The sequence below is a fragment of the Argiope bruennichi genome, chromosome 8 (genome assembly GCF_947563725.1).
Source record: "Argiope bruennichi chromosome 8, qqArgBrue1.1, whole genome shotgun sequence".
In the NCBI taxonomy this organism is placed as follows: Eukaryota; Metazoa; Arthropoda; class Arachnida; order Araneae; family Araneidae; genus Argiope; species Argiope bruennichi.
Window position 1 is genome coordinate 80,085,248 of NC_079158.1, and position 24,303 is coordinate 80,109,550.

The following is a 24,303-nucleotide window of genomic DNA, read 5'->3' on the forward strand; positions in this document are numbered from 1 at the left end:
CTGCAAGCATGCCTCTCATTTCGTAGTATTTGCAAATTAAATTAAAACTGAAAATTCGATTCTTTTTTTCAATTTCGTAATAAACTACTTTAAGTTAGAAACGAGTTTAAATGGAACAAAAAAACGCTTTTTAGTGGTAAATACAATTAGAGGTTCTAATTTTAATTAAAGATCCCATGAAACTTTTGAGGCAGTTATTCCTACGAAACACAAAAAGTAATGATTCCTAATACATGTGTTACTGGATAGTTGCCAGGCTTTACTTACACAAATTGAATCAGTATCAACTTTTTCCTAAGAAATTCCATTTGTGGAAACGTTTCCCTGAAACCAGTATCCTGACAATTGAAACATGGTATACTGTGTTAACCAAATCGACTTAATGCACAAATGTGCTAAATTTATCTTAATAAAAAGAAAGATAAATGCTGCCCTAAATATGAAAAATAAGCGTCAAGAATCGTATGAAGTGTATTTTGCGGAACTCGGCGTAAATTGTTTCGTGGATGTAAATTTCAGTCAGAATTTTGTTTCATTTGCTCATTGTTAAGGTAATATTGCGCTTAATTACTTTTCTGAGTTCTGAAAATAATTCTAAAAGTCTTAACGTCATTTCTTTTTATAGGAAATGTAAATGAAACTGGGAAATATAAACTTCGTATATTTACTGTTTTAAATATACGAAATAATTAAAAATAGAATAGCATGAAATATATTTTATGCATTATTTATTATTACTGAATGGATATAAATTTCCGTGAATACTTCCCGCTTATTTACTCGCTGTTTAGGTAATTGGTGCTTATTTATCTGTCAGAATTCTAAAACTTACTCTAATATAATTTTTTACTGGGTATATAAATATATAATAAATAAATATAAATAGTATATAAATATATAATAAGAAAGCATAAATGATAATGAAGTGTTTCCAATACAAAGTATAGTAAATGACTGAATGAATGTAGATTTTTGTGAGCATTTTAATTTATTTAAATATTTTGTTTATTTGTATTTTATTTAAGTTCTTATTAAGTTTATTTATGCTTAATGGTTTTTCTGAATTCTACGAATTGGATCTATATATATATATATATATTCTGCATGAACATAATCAACAGCTTTTTTCTATATTTGCTGTTATTTTACTATTTACTATTTGCATTGAAACTAAATCTAGGGAATATTGTAGATGAAAGGCAAATATTAATATTTAATACATTATTTTCATTTGAATAATGATTTATACCACATTAAAAGTGCCTTGTTTCGAGGCACAAATGCATTTTGAGAATACAAATTTAAAGGTTTTAATACTGTCAATGCTCACAGCTTTAGTACGAGTACCAAGAATTTTTGTACAAAGAGATAATGAAGAAATTATGTTTATTAGATCGAATGACAATGTTAGCTGTTAGTTTTAAAAAATATTTAGAGCAATGAATGATTATGAAAGATGACGACAGTATTCTATTACTGATACATATATATATTAGTATACATAATATAGTTTTAGTTACTTAAAAAAATTGAATTTTGACCTGGAATAATTAATTTCATATTCCAACAATACATAACGCAATTTGTATCCCAAAAATTATGCAAAATGAAAATAATTACCATTCTTATTCCTTTTTGGAATTGAATCAAGATTTTATTTTAAAATATATATTGACGGAGACGAGGAGATATTTTCTAATCTTGCAACATTCATAAAATATTCATGTAAAATATTCATGCAATATTCATGTAAAAATGTTATCAACTAAATATAAAACATTATCTCTGGTAATGTCTTATCTATCATATTATTCATATTATCATATATTCCCACAACCACAAAGTAATATTTTTAAAATGGGATGTGGTTTGTTTTAAATTATTTAAAAATGGTTGTGACTGGATTATCTAATAACATAAAGTTTTTTATTCATATGAAGGAGTGAAGGTTTTTTGTTACTTACTTGGGCAAATGTGTGATCGTTTTAGAAATAAACATATGTTTTTAATTTAGATGAAAAATAATAAAATATAATTTAATAACTCACTTTTTGAAAGCATAACTTTCTAAATTATAGATCGGATACAACCATTATCCATTGTTCCATTTAAAATCATATTCATGTTCACGCTTCGTCCTTATCTAGCCACCACTAAGATTGTAAAGCCCTTCTCATTATGATTCTTATGATGTTTCAAATCAGAATGGTAATATAACTAAAATTTTTAAAACCGTCACTATATTTAATTAAAACGTGGCTCAGAGTTATATATGGCAGGAAAGAATGATCGTTTCTTACTAAGAATTCTTGTGAAATAGTCAGTAGAAAAGTTTTAATATTAACTTGCATCTCTGCCTTGGATATTATATCTCTTCTAAAATTAGATAGTTAATTACAAACTTTCTTTCTAGTCTCTGAACATAATTAGTTTATGAATAATTCCTTCAAAAAGAAGCATTGCATTCGCTGCTATTTGTCTCATGAAATGAAGAGAATTTATTATAAATTTTGTCAATTCACTTATAAGGTTTAAATGATACGGATCGTGGATATGACTGACCTGAAAGGTTAGCGTCAAATAATAATTGAAATAAAATTTAACTTTCTTAACAAAGTTGGCTCAAAGAAATTATATAATACATTATAAAGCACAAATAATAGATGCTGTGAAAAGAAGGAAAATATGTAAATACGTAAATGCACAGATGTAAATATTTTTTAACAATACAAAAATCATTTTTTTCAAAGAAAATTCCTTTAAATGGGACTAAAATAAATTATAATTAATTTTCTTAACATTATTAGAACACATTTTTTTTAATATAATGCAGTTTGATTAAATGCAACATTTTAATTCAATACAAATTAAAGTGAACTGGGTTCGAAAAAATTGCTACAAAGCCAAAATTCTTTAATATCGAAAATTTAAAAAAATTTTTATGCCCTAAAACACATTAAATCATCACTAACTTTTTTTTCAAGAAGAAAGTATTTGACAGATTAAAACATTTCTAAAAGGAAAAAAAAAATGACTGATGTTATTGGCAAACTTCAAACAAACAAAAGATAATATAAGGTTTGCTCTGAAATAGAAAATATCTTCTTCCTAACCTTTCCTAAGTTCAAAGAAAAGGTACCTACAACCCAACAAAAAACAAATAACTTTTTGTACCACGAAATTCTCTATAAATCCTTTTCCTACACTGAGAAAAAAGACACGACAGAACTTTGAGTTTCTGTTATACTACTAAACAATTTTATTTTGTAATTCTCCTCTTTTCTTTTAACTTAAATACGTATTTAATAATGATTATTTTTGATACATTTTAAACATCTCTTATTATTTTAAACAATTTTTGACGCAATAGTGTAATTTTACACAAACAAATACATTGTTGGAATATTTTCTAAATAATTAAAACGAATAATAATATAAAACGAATTGCTAGATATTTTTTTTTAATATTTTAAAAATCAAGCTTGATGAATAGTTCGTCTGTTTGGATATAAGCATTGTTGATAAGAAATTATACGCAAAATTCATTAAGAATGTATTTTTAAGAGCAGGAGATGTATGTTATTGTGAATAAAAAATTGAGATTACACCATTATAAAGCAAAATATACTAATGTATTACTTAGTATTTAATAAATAATCTTCAAATTCTTCTTCTTAGACTGCATTGAATTTCCTCAACCATTTTTCCGATCTTTAAAAGCTACTTTAAATCCGTTTCCATAAAACATTTTATAATGCTCAGCTATTTTTATTCTATTACATTATTAAAATTAAAAGATCACTTCGAAAATGTTAATTTAACCTTCAGTATTAGGAAAACATTTTGTAGTACCAGACCAGGTGAATATAGATGTTGTGAAATATCTTGGAATATATTTTGTCAAAATTATATTAGTAAAAATGCTCATGGTAGAAAGTGAACTAATTTTGAGCAATACTCATTAAGTATTTCGCTGTAATTCAAATAATTTTGTCAAATTGTTTCAATGAAACGCCACACAAATAACAAATAATAAGTATCGATAGTCAGGCCATAGAAGAAAAATGGCAAAAATAGCACTTCGACAATCAAAGGAAAAAACTTATTACTTTGATTATTTTGATTATTTTCAACCTTATGCAAGCACGTTATATTATTATTGATTTTAATAAAACGCTTTTAAAAATATACTTGCAACTAATTATCCATTGGGGAAAAAGACTTAATGCATGTTCTTGATGCAATTATTTTCGCCATTTTGGAAAATCAATAAAAGAACATTATTCAGAATCATAATTTGAATGACACCGTAATTTGTTTCATATCAAATTATGATTCTGAATAATTAGGTTCATCCTCGAATAATGATGAGCCAAAACAATAGGTACTAAAGCAACTATTGAATGATGTGTGTTTGAAGTAAGCGGAACAATTTTCGGATTATTTTTATCAAAAGAGTAGAATTATTTTGAAATCATTTCATTTAAATATTTTCATCAAAAGTGTAGAATAATTTAGAAATCATTTCATTCAAATATTTTCATCAAAAGTTAGAATAATTTAGAAAACATTTCATTCAAATATTTTCATCAAAAGTGTAGAATAATTTTGAAATTTCATTTAAATATCTTCATCAAAAGTGTAGAATAATTTAGAAAACATTTCATTCAAATATTTTCATCAAAAGTGTAAAATAATTTTGAAATAATTTCATTTAAATATTTTCATCAAAAGTGTAGAATAATTTAGAAATCATTTCATTCAAATATTTTCATCAAAAGTGTAGAATAATTTTGAAATCATTTCAGAGCATGCAAATGATTAATGGACTTGCATATAATACGATATGCTTTTAAATAAAAGTTTTATTATAAATTGTTTTAAATAATTTTTAAAACATGTGGTGAAATTTGCAAATTCATATCGTTATAATTAATATTTTAATTGCATTAATATTAAATATGCTTATTTGTAAACTTTTCCGTGTCAGTATCTTTATAACATAACTTCTTGTAAAATGGTATATTTTGAGAATGTGTAACTGTTATTTTAAGAGTTTTTCAAATGGTTTTAATTTAATTTCTAACAGTAATGTTTTTGAACTTTAAGAATCTAAATATTATTCACCTATTTTTCTGATGTTAAATTATGAAAATTCACTTCATTCAATTTCTTTTCCTGACAAACAATTTGATAATGAATTTTTCATACTATAGTTCTGTTTATTGGGAAAAAACTTTTACAATTAAAACAGTTTTAATATTACTAATAACATCAACAATGCAAAATAACTATGAAACACACACACACATAAATTATTACATACATTATTATAAACTTGGATATTTATAAAATAATGATGAAGTGATTAATTAAAATGTTATTCAATAAAGCAGCATATAAATTTATTCCCTAAATAGTCGAGAAAGAAAACACATAAAAAAAGGCGAGAGCTCCGATGCTGGGAATTTTAAATTTTGTCGATTAACTCTAGGATTGAATACTTCTTCATTTAAAAAAATATTATTTAGTACCTTAGTAAAAATATTATTCAATATATCTTGAAGTTCATAATAAAAATTTGCAAATCAATCGGAAAAAATAACATTTATTTCTTTCAAAACGACACTTTAATGAATAAAGAGAAAGAGTTTTAAATTTTTATTTTTATGCTGTGAAGAAATTTATTTTCAGTGTTTTTGAAAGCTCAACTATTGTATTTCTGACATATCAATGCATTAAAGTACTTTATATATTTCGAGCCAGAGTGATTTATTATGCTTATATTTCTCCCCGAGTCTCGGTGCATTGTTACAAATAGAACGACACAAAATCGATGCACTTCGATCTGGTTGGATAACGAGCCTCTGGTCCTTCAAATTTGACTGCCTATTAGTGAAAGCTCAGCAGTTTGTAAAAGTATCGAAGATAATTTTTCAGCGTTGCTTAATCAAAATCCTAAACAGAACTAGCAGTCAAGTGATTCATTCTTTCAGAAAAGGAGTACTTTAATGCAAGAAGCCAAAACTTCCCAAAAATGAAAAGGAGCTCTCTTCCAATGCAATTTCTTCTCAGAAAATGACGCATATAAATAGTTTTATCTCCTTTTTCTCATCTTTTCTAAAAGAGAGTATGCAATTAAGCTCCGGAAAACTTTTCCAAACTATCTAAATGAAAGCAAGTATAACGTGACGATACTTGTATAAACGTTCCCGATCAAAAGCCTGGAGGTATTCGTGCTATGCTTGTATGGCTAGAATTTAAATTTCTCTCTAAAGTGCTAAGCTTGGAAAATGGCGCATACATAGCATTTTTTTCCTTACGCAAAGCATTCGGATGGAAAGGAAATCACAAATAAAATGTTGAACCTATGCTTTCGGGCAAATGATTCGCAGTGCCCGTTTTAAAAGAGTACTCATTCAACCAGAAGCATGAATTTGCTCTTATGGATGAAAGAGGGCTTCAACAACTTTAGAAAAGGTTCTAAAAATTCCAAAGAAAATGTATACATACAAAACTGAAAGGAAACTATCAAAAATCGTTGTTATTTCCTAAAAGATTTGACCTTTTTCCTTTAAATTTGAAAAAAAAAATATTTGAATGAAAAAACAAATTTTTTATGCATGTTAAAAATTATATAACAAAATTTTTTATTTAAATCTAATATGTTTATAACTTTCAATTTTTATGATTTTTAATGCATAGATTGTAGTTTAATTTAATAATTATTCCAGAATATTTCAGTCGAGTTTTCCTCCAATTAATTGTTTATTTTGAAATCATGAAACTATTGTAATTAAATAAAATAAAAATTCATTATAATTAATTGAAATATAAGTAATATGAAATATAAGTAATCGAAAATATTAGAATATTGTCGTGAGCGAGAACACGTGAAAATACATAATTTAAAATTCTACAATCGATACCCTTTATATAATATTTAAAAACTCAAATCAATTCAAAACAAAAGTTTGGAAAACTATTTTGTTATTTTTATTCATTCCTGTAATTCTATTAATTTTTTTCTATCTGTAATTCAATTTAATTAAAATATTAATTGCTTTATTTCGACTCATTTTTGTAACTTTATTTTTCAGAAATTCAAGTATGTAAAAAGTCTGATTTATTTTTTACTATGAAGAATACGCATTTCGTATAATCGAAGTTTGAAGATCTATAAAAATATAACTTCTTGAATTATGGCTAAAAATTAAAAAAAAAATCCAAATTTAAAGTTGACATTTACATGGAATGATTTTTCTGTTCTGTATTTCAACTTTCAGCATTTTTATTGAATTACCACAAAACTATCATAAAGATACGCAGTGATATCGAAGAATAAGATATTAAAAATTAAATGCAAGTTCATATTTATATTTACATTAATATTTATGATTTTTATGCTTTTCACATTTTTGTCTGTCACATTTTTTTGGGGGGGGGATAAGTTTTGGATATTTTATAAGAACAGATTAATTCTTTAAACATTTATTTTAACAATTTCATTTTACTTCATTGTAAATCAAATATATATAACTTGGATTTATATTCGGAAAACATGATATACTCATATAAAATTAAATTTATACGTAAGAAAAGAAATTGCAGTGAAAGGAATTGGTTGGTTCTATTGAATTTTATTTGATTAACTCTATAAAGAAATATGCACCGAATTTCCAAGAACATAACTTATTCTTTAGCAATCATAATGGCTTACATTCCATTAAGATGGTTAAAAAATACACACAAGTGCTAATTCCTTGCAATTAATATATCATTATTCTGTTATAGTTACTTTATAATAGATTTTCTCGGTATCTCGACAAAATAATGGATTTTTCGTATGTTCAACAAATATTGACATATCTGATAAGCAAAATTATTTTTTAACAATTGGTATCTAGATGTAGGTATTCCTTCTAAATAAAATGTCTACCCTGGTAAATATCTTCTTTCTCTAGTGTATCTTCTCCTCTTGAAAAGCAAAAATTGAGATGTCGAAATATTCTTTCAGGGTCAAATTAAAATCTTACAAAATATAAATTTATAATATAAAGCCTATATTTTTATCTATAGGTCTTTTTACTTCAGTTTATAATGCTATCACTAAAAAAAAAGTTAAAAATTTAAATGTTTATACTTGAAACATTACTAGCATAACTAATATTTTGTATGAAATACAAATAATATGCAAGGACAGTATTTTTTTCAATTCAAAACATTCAAATTAAATTAGTACCGCCTGTATCACAACATATATTTTCTTTGTAAGATTCCCAACTTACAAATGTTTTTCTAGATATTTGTAATCAAATTAAGTATCTACAAAATATACATTTTTACAGTAATTATCTTGCCAGACATCTCATCTAATAAATGCAATGTTTTGAGGTGTTTCTAACTTTTTTATAAATACTAAATCACATGCAATATCTGTACAGTTATAAAGTTTATAAAAAGCACTTTCCTAGATTCAGTTTATAAATTTAGGGCATGTTAAAATAACTTTAAATTATCTGTAACTTTTTCCAGCTCTGCTTTTTCTATTGAAAAAGTATTTCATTTGATGGTTGGAGTATCTTTTAATCTAGAAGCATAATAACAATCTTAGCACTAATGGCATGTCAGTCAAGAATTTCTATTATTAGACATTTTGGTCTTTAGGATCTATATCCCAGAACATCATTTTAAATCGAGGAACTCCGAAGGAGAAGTAGAGCGTTTCCTTCCTAATTTTTGAGACATTTTTAATTTTTCAATCAAAGAAACATTTTTTTAATTTGCTTTGTAGAAATACTTTTTGTCTTCACACACGAATGAGTGTGTGAATAAAACAGTAAAGTAGATTATCTATGGTTTCTAATTCCACTAGCTCTGTTATTCTAGCTAAATACACATTCCAATATTCAAATTGTATTTGAGCACCAAACACATGACCGATGTAGAAGACTCACTGGCTCCATTAAATGGGTTCAAATTCTCTCCTTCTGGGGTATTGCATTATATCTATCTTTTTCGAAAGTAATTCGGGAAATGTTTTGGAACAATCCCTTTAACTGATAGCTAATTATTGCTAAAAAATAATCCAAAAAGCTATATATTGGTTAGAATAATAGGAACTGGAATAAAGAATATGGATTACCTTGAAGACTTTTGAGGGAAACTATCTCATTTTTGTTTCGTTATTGAATATATATATATATATATATATATATATATATATATATATATATATATATATATATATATATATAAAGAGAACTTCCTTCACCAATTCCGATAACAGAAAGAGAAAGAATTGTTGTTGTACTCTCAAATAATATATTGGTTAAAATGAGAGAAAGAGAAATAAATATGATTTATTGGTGCAACATGTGTTCTAGCTTCGCAGTTAGACAAATTAATTCAATTATTATATTATTTATACTGTTTATTAAGAAAATTTCGAAATTAATTCTTGGTAATTCTCAAATCTCATTCACAATAATTGTAGAACACAAATTAAAAATTTCGCAATATATTAAATAAAGCAGCAGATTGTAGAAATACTTTCCGAACCCTTTTAAAGCCGTAAGAAGCAAAGTATTCTCAGCATTATTCATTCTAAACCATCTTGAAATAGTTCTCGAAATGCGATTTCGAGAACTATTTAAAACTATGATTAGTTATATTTAATGATATTAGAGAGTTATATTTAGTTATATTAGAGAGTTATATTTAGCTATATTAGACAGTTACATTTAATGATATTAGACAGTTACATTTAGTGATATTAGACAGTTATATTTAGTGATATTAGTGAGTTATATTTGATGATATTAGTGAGTTATATTTAGTTATTAACTTTACTAGATTAGATTATGAATGGAGATATAATTAGTTATATTAGAGAGTAATATTTAGTTATATTAGAGAGTTATATTTAGTTAGATTAGAGTTACATTTATCTATTAGTTATATTAGAGATATATTTAGAGTTTGGATTTCTTTGAAAACTCTTAGGGAAAACTGCTCATATTCACTTCGCATATTATTAAATAAATAAAGAGAACCTCCAGCAACAATTCCGATAACAGAAAGAGGGGGAGAATTGATGTTAAAGTGCACTGATGTCAAATTATATATAGGTTAGAAAGTGGGAAGGGGAAATAATTATGATTTATTGGTGCAAAATGTGTACTAGTTTCGTAGAAAGATAAAATAATGCAATTGTCATATTATTTGTACTTAAAAAAATTTTGGAACAAATTTTGATAATTCTCAAATCTTATTCACGACAATAATAGTTCCCAAATTGAAAGTTATGCAATATATTAAATTGAGCTTCAGATGGTGAGCAATACTTTCCAAAAATTTTTAAAGCCATAAGAAAGAAAGTATTCTTAGCAGCATTCTTTCCAAACTAAAATGCGCTTGCGAGAACTATTTAAAACTTTTCTGGAAGCATTCCCGCAGCTTTATTAAGCCGTATAAAAGTATAAAAGTAAAATTCACTCTAAAATGGGAAAGGTAACGTATCTCTTATGGATGTAAGAAGCATATATCTTTAGTTATGAAACCATCAAAATTTAGATCACGAAATCGAAGGAAATTCCATTGAGCAATGAAACGTGACATTGCAGCTTAAAAAGAAAGTTAGGAAAACGTTCTTCATCATTAAATACCAGAAACAGCTTTGGGAAAAGAAATAAAAAAAATACTAATGTTGGTTTGATCTTGCTTTCCGTTTCCCTACTTTTCGATTTCTTGCTTAAACAGAAGATCAAACTTTTGCAGCTGTGTATTTGCTGGCACGAACAAACATTTGTTATGAAACAAGTTGAGCAAAATTTTCTGCATCTATTGAAATCCGCGAAAACGAGTACACGAATATGAAATAAGAGAAGAAGAGGAAAGGATACTTATCGTATTTTGTTTTGAAGTTTTAAAGTAAGCACATTTTTTTTTGACTGCGTGCAGAAATTTGAGAAATTGGTAGAATAAATATATTTCAAGCGCAAAGGTATATGTATCTATTAACGTATTGATAAACAAATAGAATCATTAATAAATAAAATAGGCGTTCATTTTTATCGTATACTTGTTGAAATTAAAAACATACATAAGTGTATCACACTACAAATTAAAATTTTTGAAATATATTAAATAAAACAGAAGATGTTTAGCAATACTTTCAAAAAACTTCTTAAGCCATAAGTAGCTGCTCTCATTTCAAACCAAGAAAAACTTGTCTATTAAAAAACTGAGATTTTATTTAAGATAATGCAAATCACTTCTATATGAAAAGTTTCAAATACAGAGTGTCCATAAGATCGTGATGGGTTAATGATTTCTTTAATTTCCAAAATAAATAAATAAAAGTAGCTTTAGAAATTTTAGAGAAAGGATATTTTCAAGTAGACATGTTTTTGGATTAAGTCATATAAAAACAAATGACTGAAACTGTTCAATCTGTTGGTGTCTTTCGTCAGGTACTGAAATAATTTGACTATCGAATAAATAGATATGTGTAGCACAATAAATAAATTATACATAGAATTGTACTGAGAAGGAAGGTTATCGGGGGAAAATACGATTTGACGAATAGGTGAATTACTTTGGATCGATTTGAAAAAAAAAAAATCATATTTCAAGATTATAGGAATAAATATTTCTGAAAACTCTTTATGATTTGTATCACAGACTATAATTCAAAATGAAAATGAATAATCCAGATGTTAAGGAAATTTAGATTCTAAACTATGATTATGATTAAGAAATATTTGTAATTTTATTTTAATCGATAAATCTATCATATCCATAAATCTAAATCATCATTTAATGTTTCGATTCATCCGAGAAGTTTCATTTATTATTGAAATCTCTTTGGCATTAGGCTTTCTGTTTGATGCAGAACTGTTAGAAAAGAAATTTTTCGATTTAATGGAAACTTCAAATTAAATACTTAAAATATCTGTGCATTCCTTCTAGCAGTACTTATCGTGAAGAAAATGAAACACAAACAGGAAGTAAAATTTAATTTGTCAACATTGGAGGACATTTATATATGTTTTAATAAGATGATTTGTGTTACAAATTCCCTTCCTAAATTGAGCCATAAAATTTCCATACTCTTTTGATTCGATTTTAAAGCTCTCGAAATTTCCGAATAAAGTTAGACCATACATTCAATGCCAATTATGTATTTTGAACAGAAAATCAGATTTTACGTCATTTCTAAAGCCTAAGTATGTCCAGTAGCTTTTTTCCTTGTGATATACAATAAATAATAAATGACATGTATTGTGCTAGAACTCCTCCTGATATGGTGTTAGAAATTTTTCAAAGTTTTAAAAATATGACAAAAATAAGCCCTTGATAGTTTACGTCATCTGCTGTTCAAAATCTGTATACAATTATCTACTCACTGATATTATTAATGCCAATCAACGATTTAAATATGTAAATAAAATAGAGTTTCGCGAGATCTGGTATGTATTAGATTAGCATAAAAATTTAGAATTTCTTAAATTATCTATAATAATCTATCAACGTGAAACAATTTTTCATGCAAAAAAATAAGATTTTATTATTGTCTTCATATTGATATAACAAGATATTTTTTCTTTACTTTTTAATGAGATAATTATCTAGCTGAAATTACTATTTTAGTATTGTTTTTCTTATGTGGCATTGCGTACTTTTTATTTTTAAGAGATAAACATCAATAGAAAAGTAAAATTTCAAATTTGTGTCTCAATTATTTTTCTATGTATATCAGTAAAGTATTAATGTAAAATTATAATATAAATAAAAGTTTCAATCATTTGAATTCTTTCAAGTATTTTTTAATTTTACTTAAATTCTATAATAATTTCAAGAATATTTTAACGACATTAATTAGAAAGAGAAATATAATTTCAAATAGAATATAATATTTAACTTTCAACATCTTCCCCTCATTATCAAAAAAAATTTATATCAGATTTCTCTGATAGTTCATGCATAGAAATAGTTAATAAAATATAAGGTTCTAAAGACTAAAACCGTAAGATTGTTTTATAATATTTTGAAGTATTCCGTAGTTTTTCAAAAATATATATATGTCAGCAATATAATGAGTGCTATAAATATTAAGTAGATAAAATACATATAGCTGCACAATATTTATATCTGTAATATACAATATATCATGTATATGTTTAAAAACATGTATTTGACTTCTAATAGACGAATTTAATGACACGATTTATTTTGTTCTTTTGTTTTTACAGCTAGTCCAAAATGGGTGAAGAAACCAAAGGATATGGAAGTAATCGTGAATCAAAAAGTTGTATTTACATGCCAAGCAGAAGGTATTCCAGAACCAATACATCGGTGGAAATACAGACCTGGTACATATATTTTTTCCTTTTCATTTCTTAAGATTAATGCTCATAAGAATTCTAAAGCCCATGGATAGATTTTAAAAGCATGTCAGATATGCCTGGAAAAGCTGTAGATAGTAGAACTCCAAAGGAAATGACATTGATTATTTAGCGAATCTGGGATTAAATTAAAGAAAATAAAAATTTAACATATAAATTTTAAAACATAGTTTAAATGTAATATATGTAGAAAACTACAAAAATCTGGAAATAAATATTTCCTCTATGACAAATAACATAGTATTGTCAAATTACGATTTTATAACGTAGTAAGGATCTACAAATTCGTTATAGTTCACAAGATAATCGCTTATACCGCTTCTATAACAAGTTATATTCAGATTACTTTCCCAAGAGGTAGTTGCCATAAATCCTGTCATTGGATCTTGAACATCCCTAGGCTTCCCTCTCGTGTTTGAATTATTCCTATGGATGTTGCATTCTGGTATATGAAACGCTTGTGACGATCGATAAAGGCATTATCTGGTGAGAAACTGCTTTAAGTGTACTGGTATATGAGTTCGCTGGGTTTTTTTCTTCAAATGTTGTGGATAGTACATGATTTAAAGCTGTGAATTTTGCTTGGTATGTAAAACAATGCGACATCCCTTTAGTCCTTTATCACAATTACTTTTTTGATAATCTATATTGCAACTGAAGTAATAATGTACCTGAATGGTATCAAACGCAACGTAGGTCAGATATCCATGCATCTAACCTAGCCTTAAAACTTGTTGTAGGCTTTCTCATTCATCTTATATCTGGAAACAGGAACTGTTCGTAAAAGTTTATATATTTTAATTAATTTGAAGAATTGTATGTTTATGAGACCAAATACTCATAAGAAAGTGAAAAAAAAAACATACATTTTTTTATTATTATTATCAAGCTATGGGCTTATTCAATAATGCATTGCCAGCAAGATCGTAATTAGTAAATATTGAAATAATCTGATTCCTGTTTTTTTATCGTCTTGTATATGGATTCCATGTTTGGAGCTGCTATCCTGCTCTAGATTTTAAGTTGTATTTAAAAGAGTGTGGTTTAATATACATTCGCTCAATTGATGATGGCGCATTTTCAATGACAGAAATTCTTACTCAGAAGTATCTATGAACTACTGAAAAGTTTAAATTCATTTTTAAAATAGAAATTAAAGTTCATTCTTAAAAAAGAGCTTCTTTTAAGACAAATAAATAGATAAATCAATTATCAGATGCATTTTACAAAATCTATTTATCACAAACTTTACAATTTATATCTATTTTAAATTCGCAGTAAATTTTTTGAACACAATTTTTTTGTTTCAACTGTTTGTGTTTGATTTGGAGACTTGATTGTACAGTTCATCTAGATTTTTTTTACTCTCCTTCGAATATACAAATTAATATAGTTATTATGAAATATGGCTTTACTTTAAAACTTACATTGAAATTTTATTTAATTTAAAACATCAATGAATGGAGGACTTCACATTTTCAGAATATAATGTCTAGATAGGTTTATAAAGTCAGAAGACTGGCTCATAAAATATTTAAGACACGAATATAAAATGATACAGAATATTTCAGACACCTTCATTCTGGACAAATTATTGTTTTTAAAGTAAATTATATCATAAATAAAATATACTTTTTAAGATATCTATAAAATGTATAACTTATTACATGTAATGTATTAAAAGAAGATTTGATTCAAGTACTTTAAATTTATTAACATAAGTACATATACATTTTAAAATTCTATTTAAAAGTTAACTATAAGCATTTTTATTGTTTTGATTTCTAACTACAACTGTGCAGGAAACCAATTAAAGTTTATTAAACTTACTCCAAGTCATAACATTTATTCACAATAATATGAATTTCCCACTTTCAGACACTCTAAATATGTGTTTCTTTCATCTTTCTTTGTTTACAAAGTACCATGATATCTATTCCTGGAATTTCTAATGTTTCCTTTTTAAATTTATGATGTCGTTTGATGGATGTTTTTCTTATGGACATATATGTGTTCTCAAATGCATGAGCATATGAAGTAAATGATCCTTCCATACTTTTAGAGAGCCAAGACTTTAGAAATGTCATTACGTGAAACGTTATGCGAAATTTTACGAGTATTACAAAATATATTCAGATACGTATTAAGTGAGCTGTTTTCTTTTATTGAGTCTAGGTCTCTTGAAATCATCTCCTTTGTTTAAAAAAGCCATTAACACTCATTTTTTCTTCTTATGAAACAGGGGACAAAAAACGAAATTGCGTTAGAGAGCGATTTTTTCAAAGAAAAATTCCTCCTCCACCATTATAACTTTAATTACTCAACATTCTTTACCTTGAGAACAGTAATTCATCTCGTAATTTATGGTTTTTCCAACAAATTACGATCTCGGTGCGGTGGTTTGAGAAAAATGTTTCGATGTTATGATTTTTTCTTATTAATTTTTTTTTCATGAGAGCACAAAAAGAAACCTCTGCTTTTTTTTAAAACAAAAAGAAGAGATGAAGAAGAAAATATTTGTGAATGCATCGCTTATTTTTTTAGAGGATCCAGATTAGAACTTCGGAATGTGGAATTTTTAATTACATCTTAAAAGTAACGTTAGATGAAAGAACTTTATTTTGCAATTACTGTTGGAAGTTTTAATGTTGAAACTTTTAACAAATAAAATAACAAAGTAAAGACCTGTTTATTTGCTGGCGAAATCTTGCATATCTTTTTAAATTGCCGTCAGATGACAAGAATATTTTTTTTTCAAATTTAAACATGATTTTTAAAGCATGAAAAATAAATGAAATAAAGTTCAAATAATTTACTTTGGCTTAAATTCTTTTAATTGCTATAAATTTGCCATTTATTAGAGAGCTAAGTTGTAAAATTAAAAAGGACTTTAAAAATATGTTATTTTTATAATGCATTGACATTCACGTATAATGAGAGCTCTTTCTCAAAACAAAAACAACAACAAAAATTTTCAGGTTATTTTATTTTCTAGGACGTTTCAGTGGTCCCATTTTACTATAATTTAATACTTATAATATTTTATTACACTCATGGATGGGATACCCGTATGACTTTATGCCGTTTGATCATTATTTTAAAACACTCAATTGGAACATTTGCTTTACACTTCTGGATGGTTAGTAGAAAATAAACATAAAAATACTTAAAATTAATATTCTAAGATTTTTATTGCAAATATCAGTTTCAAAATTAATAAAGGAAAAAAATATTCGATTGCATCAGACTTATTAATAATCTTGTTATTAAAATTTACTATCATTTGTTCTTTAAATTTCTGCATTTAAAGTAGTCATCTTAAATTAAGGTCGTTAATGGAAATGTTATTCAGATGGGAAAAATAATGATAATATTATAATCTCAACTATTAAGTTTTTTTAAAGATACATACTATCATATCATGTATTAACATATATATAAATAGTTAGTCAATAGTCAGTCCAGTCATAGTTGTTGCTAACTATTTACATTGTAACATCATGCTACATATAAATTTAAGTTGCAATATTTCAGTTCGTTATCTGCAATTTTCTGATAAATTAGCACTTGAAATGAACTAAAATTCTAAAACATATATCAATTTAAGTTTATGAGCTCTTGTTCTGTACTATTTGAAAAACATGAATACTTTACTACAGTTATTCTATTTCTGTTGCTTTGCATTGATTTGATAAAAATTTAAACTCGCATTCAATGAATTCTAAATATTAACTATTAACATTTGTCGAGATTATTCATAAATTTTAGAACATCTTTCAAGAATACTCTCGAAATATTTCCTGCTGGAGTCTCTTTCTACATTATTATTATTTTTGCATTTGGAGATGCAACTTCTTTTAATGCTATTTTAGATTCATTCAAATATTTTTAGACTTAATATTAAGATATATAGTAATTATTTATAATTCTTTCATATCTTACAGAATATTGCTCATTTTTAAATGAATTATAAATCAAAGTAATATTTCCTAATAGCCTAAAACCTTTAAGATAATGTTGAATCAACGTTGAGGGGCATAAATACAAATGAAAATACTGGGTTTAATAGATCAAACAGAGTACCATAAAGCGCTGGATTGTCTTGAACATTTAAATATGGTAGCATCTTTCCTGTTTTCTTTCTGTACTCCTCTGTTTCCTCTAAATGCATAGCAAGGATGGAGTAGGGAAAGATTGGACCCAATAAATCTTCGAAAGTTGGGAAAAGCTCTTTGGAAGTATTAGTGCACCTGTTGCCTTTCCCTCTATTTTCAACTGTAGTGATGCAGTATATCTAATTTTTCGGTTTGTAATAAGAAAAAATAAACGGAGTGTGCATGTTAGACTCTTTCCTTTCCCTGGATTAAATCCAAATATTAAAACAAACCAACAAATTTGATTGCAATCAACCATAAAAAAATATACATTGATCTCAAGCATTGCATTTTTGAGTTTTACAGACAATTTTCAGACATGAAACTGATTCAATCATTTGATATTTGGTATTTGAAAGTTCTATGATCATCTAAAATATGGATGATAAATATGTATTTGGCATGTTATTCAAGTAGAGCTTTTTGAAACAACAAAACATATTTTTTCAAACAACAAAAATAATCTGCATTTTTTGTATTAAGAATAAATGGAAATTGCATATGTCTAGCCAATCCTTTCTTTAGTATTCGAGTTCACACACGCACGCACGCACGCCTTACGTTCTTACGACCGAATGAAACAAAAATTTGATACAGCAATACCGTTGTAATTGCAAAAGTAACAAGCCATATTGCATTTATTTAAAACATTCAGTTCATGTGTTATTCAGTTTTCTAGCATATGTAAGTGCAGTTCAGTGACGATCAATACTTTGGCATATTTCGTTTAAAATTTGATAAAAATCAATACTTTAGATTCTAATTCTATGTACTAAACATCATTTATCCATCTGTTTACGTTTCGTAGTTATCAAACTCACTAGTACTCGAACATCAGAGAGATACATTTCCTAAGAATGGATTTTGTCCAAAACTCGGTTGAAATTTACATAATTTTTGATTTCCAGTTTCAAACCAAATTCTTGGTCAAAACTTTTTTATCTTCACAGGCAGAAATAATGACGAAAATTTCTTTTTCAAAGACATCCGTAGAAACTTTGACCTAAAGATTTGTAAAAATTACGAATTCGGATGTTTTGACAATTAAAATATTTTCTTTATACTTCGTATACAAGAAAACAAGAAATAAAATGTAACATGCAAGGTTAAACTTGACTTTCTGCAAACGATTGACAATTTTACGATTTTTTTTAAATTCAAATATCCAATTTGTGCAAAATATTATATATATATAATATATATATATATATATAATAAATATTGTACTAATAAATACATGTACTAAACATTAGTATATATATATATATATATATATATATATATATATATATATATATATATATATATATATATATATATATATATATATATATACTAATTGTTCTAATAAATATAATATATTGCACTAATATATAAATACATTACAAAATATTTTGATTTTTTAATGGTATTACATATTTTACAATTTTATTATATATTATTATGCACAAATAACCACTAAAGATGCTTGCGCTTGATTATAATATAAGAAAGTAATACAAAAAATAAATATTTGTTAGACAAACATTCAAGAGTCATATTAATTGGAAACATTATTTATTGGAAGATTATAATATTATTGATTTCAGAAGATATTTAAAGTCATCTTATTTTTAAGTATATTTTCAAATCGAAGCAAATAATCAGAAAAAAAAAAAGGTTTCAACTGTTTACAAGAAAAGGCTTTTAAAAAATATAATTGCCTTTCTGTGTTTAAAAGAATCACAAAGAATGTTTTTACCAGTTTCTGTCAAAATCTCAAAGTGAATTATATTTTTAGTGAATCTTAGTGACTCAAGCAAAAAGTTTAGATACAACTGGAAATCAACTCACTTGCAACAGCGATCCTTTCTTCTAAATTTCTTCAAAAATACTTCTGGATTTTATGTATTCTTTTTATTTGCTGCTGGCCCAAAAGCAAAGATAGAAAATGTTTCATTTCGATTCTGTCTCAGAGAAATCTCAGCGATTTTTCCCAAAATAGTTTCCGTTAAAAAATATCCCCTGGTTATATATCCGTATATGAATGAAGTCTTATTTTTTTCTATTTCTCCACGCCTCGTTCTTTTCTGTTCAGTATTTGTTCAGCTGGGAAATACCGAAAATGGAACAAAAATAGTTAAGGCGGATACCTGCAAAGCAACCGAACGAGTTCAAGTTTTGTATGATACAAGAAAGTAAAAACAAAATTTGAAATTCGTTTCATAACATGGGAAACAAACAATTGAGATATGAAACTTTAAATATTAAGGAAAGGAGAAAAAAGGTGAAGCAGCGCTTCCGTAAGAGCAAGCATTCAATTTTGGAAATGCTCTTTCTGTTAGTCTCACAAGTTATAAATTTTGATTTTCTATTGAAAAAAAATGTTTTTTCCACCAAGTTAAATTAAATACTGTAAAGAGAGTAAGAGTAAATAAAATGGTTTTCAATCCACAGAATTCTATGAAACCCAAGTCGAAAACAAAAATAATGCTCAGAGTTTTCGAAAGAATGTTTATTACATTTTCATGAAGTCTGTGTTCATATTCAATTTTTTTGGAAATATGATACGTAAATTTTCATATTACTTGGAAATTATTATTGCCATAATATTATGAAATTCTATATTCAATCATGATAATCTATGATATTTCGTTATTTCTGAAATCTGTATATCTGGATAATCATATATATTAAAATGAGAAAAAAAATCACTTTAATGAATATTAAAATGTGTCCTAAATAATTAATTTTATTTTAAAGATTATCAGCATAAAATTTCACGCATTTTCTATTACTGAATATTAATATCTCTACATTTATACATTCTGATATGTTTTGCATCTAATTATAAGGAAAAATGACCTAGGGAGAAAATATGAATTTAGAACTTGTCGTTAGTATTTCTCAATTCATTAGCATGGATTGGTAGTAATTACTAATAGAAATTAGTATTTAAAAACTTTTTTTTTGAATACTTACTGTTATATTTGTATATTTGGTCTCGGTACTCATCTATGTTTATATTTATCCTCATCTCAATTATAGACCAATACATAAATATTTCACCATAATATATATTAATATCACGTCTTGCTAAACCGTAGCAGACTTGGATATTTGACTAGTATTTATGATCTATAGGAAATGGCATTAACATAACAGATCAAATCGTAACAATCTTTGCAACCCTTCCTGTTAAATGTGCTAACTTAATACTTTTTATTTTCTAGAATCATAAACTTTTATACATTTTTTAGTTCCTTTTTACCCTATATATATTCTTATTATTCCTTAAAAAAATATGCCATATCTTTAATATTTAAGATCTCGATAAAAATACACTAATTAAAAAAAATTCAGAACTCATTGATCAATTTATAAATAAAATTACGTAAATGTGGCGACATCTGGTAGTGGATTTGAGAGAAAATTCACTTTTATTCCATGCAACTTATAATAAAGAATTGTGAAGTAATGTGTAAAATGTAGAAAATAATGAAAATAAAAATATTTTTCTATTTTTTAATATATTAATAAAACTAAAATTTAAAAAATGCTATTACTAATTTGTTTTATGATTTAAATTTTTATTCATTAAATGTATTTGTTTGCATTCCAGGGGATGGTTCCGCTCAACCTGCAGACTTCCGAAGTGTCGTCAGTAGTTCTCACATGTATGTTTTAGAAAATGGATCGCTTGTCATTAGAGACGTAGAGAAGCAGGATGCAGGACTATATCTATGTGAAGCCAGTAATGGCGTTGGAGAATCTCTCTCGGAAGTTGTCAAGTTGACTGTTAACGGTGAGTTTCTGTTGCGTTTGCATTATGTATAAACATTTTAATGCTTTATATCTTGTATCCTAAAAAAACAGCCAACTCAAAAAAAAAACCGTCAATTAATGAAGTGGATGTAGTTTCTCAGATTTTATCAATATTTTTTTTTTATTTTATACTTTGAAATCAGTTGACAGTGGATCAAAACAATTTTGGCTATATTAAAAAGCCTGCATCTTTATTTTATCTTTTGTCTAATTCAAGAAATCTAAGGTTTAAAAAATGTAACCGATCAATGTTCTAAATTCCATATTATAACTCTCAGAGTATTTGATATTTTTTATACTAAATTATTCTACAGGACGAAGGCCCTTTTTCATCTGAAATAAATTTGTGAAATAGCTTCTGATGGATATATGATGCCTCCTTTGTTTTGGCTCTCAATTGGCTTCGATGTCTAATATTGTTGTGGCAGCATTATAGTTCATTGATTTTAAATTAAGTGTATTGATAATTATTATTGCCTTTCTAATTTAATAATGTATATGATTCAAGTATACGATAACATAATATACAGGATTTAAATGTTTTAATTTCTATATAAAATATCAAATTATAATAAATTTTGATCTTTCTATAACTGCGGATCTACTTCCCTATGGTCAAGTTTTAATTTAAAAAAATTAACACTATATAATGGAGTTAAAAATTTTAAGTCCTAACATATTACTGGCATAATGGTACCTCTTACCCTTGTGTTTATAAATAAATATACAGTATACTTAGTTAAGCAATTTGACAGAAAATTTTAGTGGGTAAAGAGCTCCACCCTGGTGGGATATTTCTGGTCAAAAATGCAGGATCTCACGAGTCATTAACCACACCGCCAATCCCTCATAGTCCATATATTTCTTGAATAAACAGGATTTGTGGACCAATTGACTTTCAGAAACAGGATACATTATGTTTCATTTTTAATCATCAGACCCAAAAAGTAGAAACTAAGAATACCTAAGAATTGAAAACGAATTTCTTTTTTCTTTATTTTTTACATTTCCTTTTACATACTTTACTGCATTTATTTTTCCTATTGTTTAATACAACATTACTGACATAGAATTACTGACTTGAATGAATATCCTTTTGAAATCATGAATAATCTAAGATTCGTCTTAACAGTTTGCTTTTCTGTGAATATATTTATTTCTAATTTCATAATAAATTCCTAAAATTATATACTATATGTATTCAGAGCAATTTAGAAGAAATATGGTGGATGGTATCCAATCATTGCAGAAATAGAATTAAATGAGAGAGAAATAAATATATTTTTGGTATTTAACAACGAATAATTGATTAACAAAGATTGATGAAATGCAAAGTCAATGTCAGTGGTCCCCTCGAAACTATCTGGTAATTTCTGTAATAAATGTTTGTATAACTGCAGGCCATTAGCAATAAATAATTATTAAAGAGCTTATGGACGAGCAAACTTTTATGATTAATAACTGTGTTAAGATAAAAGTACTATATAACTGAATGCCTATTTTTAATGTCTTTTTCTAACGGATTAAAATTAAATAGACACAGAACTACAATGGCAGCCATAATGCCATATACCAAATTTCATATATTTTAGTCGTCGAGTTTTTAATTTATTACATTTACATTTGATGCCAAATTTTACATAGATCTACACTTTAAATGTTAAATTTCTGTATCAAATTCTATTCATCTAACTCTCTTCGTTTTGAAGTTATCAAGTACTCATGTTCGAACAGTCGGACAGAAGGTTTACTTTGAAAAAGGTTTCATTCAAAACTAGATATAAATCTATAAATCTATAAATTATAAATTTATAAAGTTGATAGAAATCTACAAATTCTATGTTTATAATAGATTATAATTTATATTTTTGATAGAAATCTATTAATTTAAGTTGAGAAAACATACCAAATTTATGTTGTCTAACTCAAAGCGTCATTGAATTATAGTAATTGCAAACAAATAGACTGACGGATAGATATACAGAAATAACGTTTTGAGAACTGGGATAAGTCTGAGACTTGGAAGATTCATCAAAATCTCAAGTTCGTATTTTTTGACGAATAAAATACTTTTTCTTTCTGTATTTCGTATACGAAAATGCAAAAGGAGAAAACGCAACTTGAGAAACCATAGCAATTTTTATGAGACGTATTGGAACCTCGAATAACAAAGGGTTAAAGAGAAAGGTGGTCTAAATTTGTTACGAACGGAACTAACAATAAAGAAATCCACCAGTAAATTTTTCACATTTCTATATCTGAAAAAAACAAATATATTTTCGCGGATTAGAAAAAAAAATTGACAAAGCATGAAAAGCAATTTTGTTATTGAGAAATATCATGATGATTCAAAGTTGGAATTTTAAGTACAATGCAAGCTGGGGAGAAATATTTTCATCAGTTGCTTTTTAACTTAAATGTAAAATATATTCACAGTACTTCGATAAAAAATTTGAGTAGATAAATATATTCATAATTTATTACTTTTTCTCACTTTTTAAGATTTTTGAATGAACTAATAGCTTCTGTTTAAATGTTTAAGGTAGAAAAAGAATTAGCTAAATATAATACAAATTAAAAGAAAATTTGAATAAAAAAATATTTACGATTTTAAAACAAATAACGTAATGCATGAATAATATTTACGAATGAATAAGTGAAGTTAATTATACTTTAATAAATCAAATTAACTACGTTTTTCTTTAGATTTTGTATTAAAATAAAAACAATTTTTGAATAAAAAGTACGTTTATATAATCAAAGCATATTTGAATATAAAATTCCTAAAACTTGTACTAAGAATTTCTAAATTAATATTAATAGATAAAGACTTTAAGTAATATGTAGTAAGTGTTCGCAGTTTTATAACAAATGTAAGTTTTAATTTAGAAAAAAATAGGAATGTGTGGCATTAAAAAAAAATAAGCGTTGACATA

At 26.1% G+C, this 24,303-nt stretch overlaps 1 protein-coding gene across 4 annotated transcripts in view; it reads left to right on the forward strand.

Annotated features, from left to right (window-relative positions):
* LOC129981948 (cell adhesion molecule DSCAM-like) overlaps positions 1 to 24,303 on the forward strand; it is a 627,118-nt gene that overhangs the window by 320,505 nt on the left and 282,310 nt on the right. For all 4 annotated transcript variants that reach the window (XM_056093016.1, XM_056093014.1, XM_056093015.1 and 1 more), the window contains exons 10-11: positions 13,257 to 13,376; positions 21,165 to 21,347. In XM_056093016.1, the coding sequence (XP_055948991.1) occupies positions 13,257 to 13,376; positions 21,165 to 21,347 (303 nt within the window). The remainder of the gene's footprint in view (positions 1 to 13,256; positions 13,377 to 21,164; positions 21,348 to 24,303) is intronic.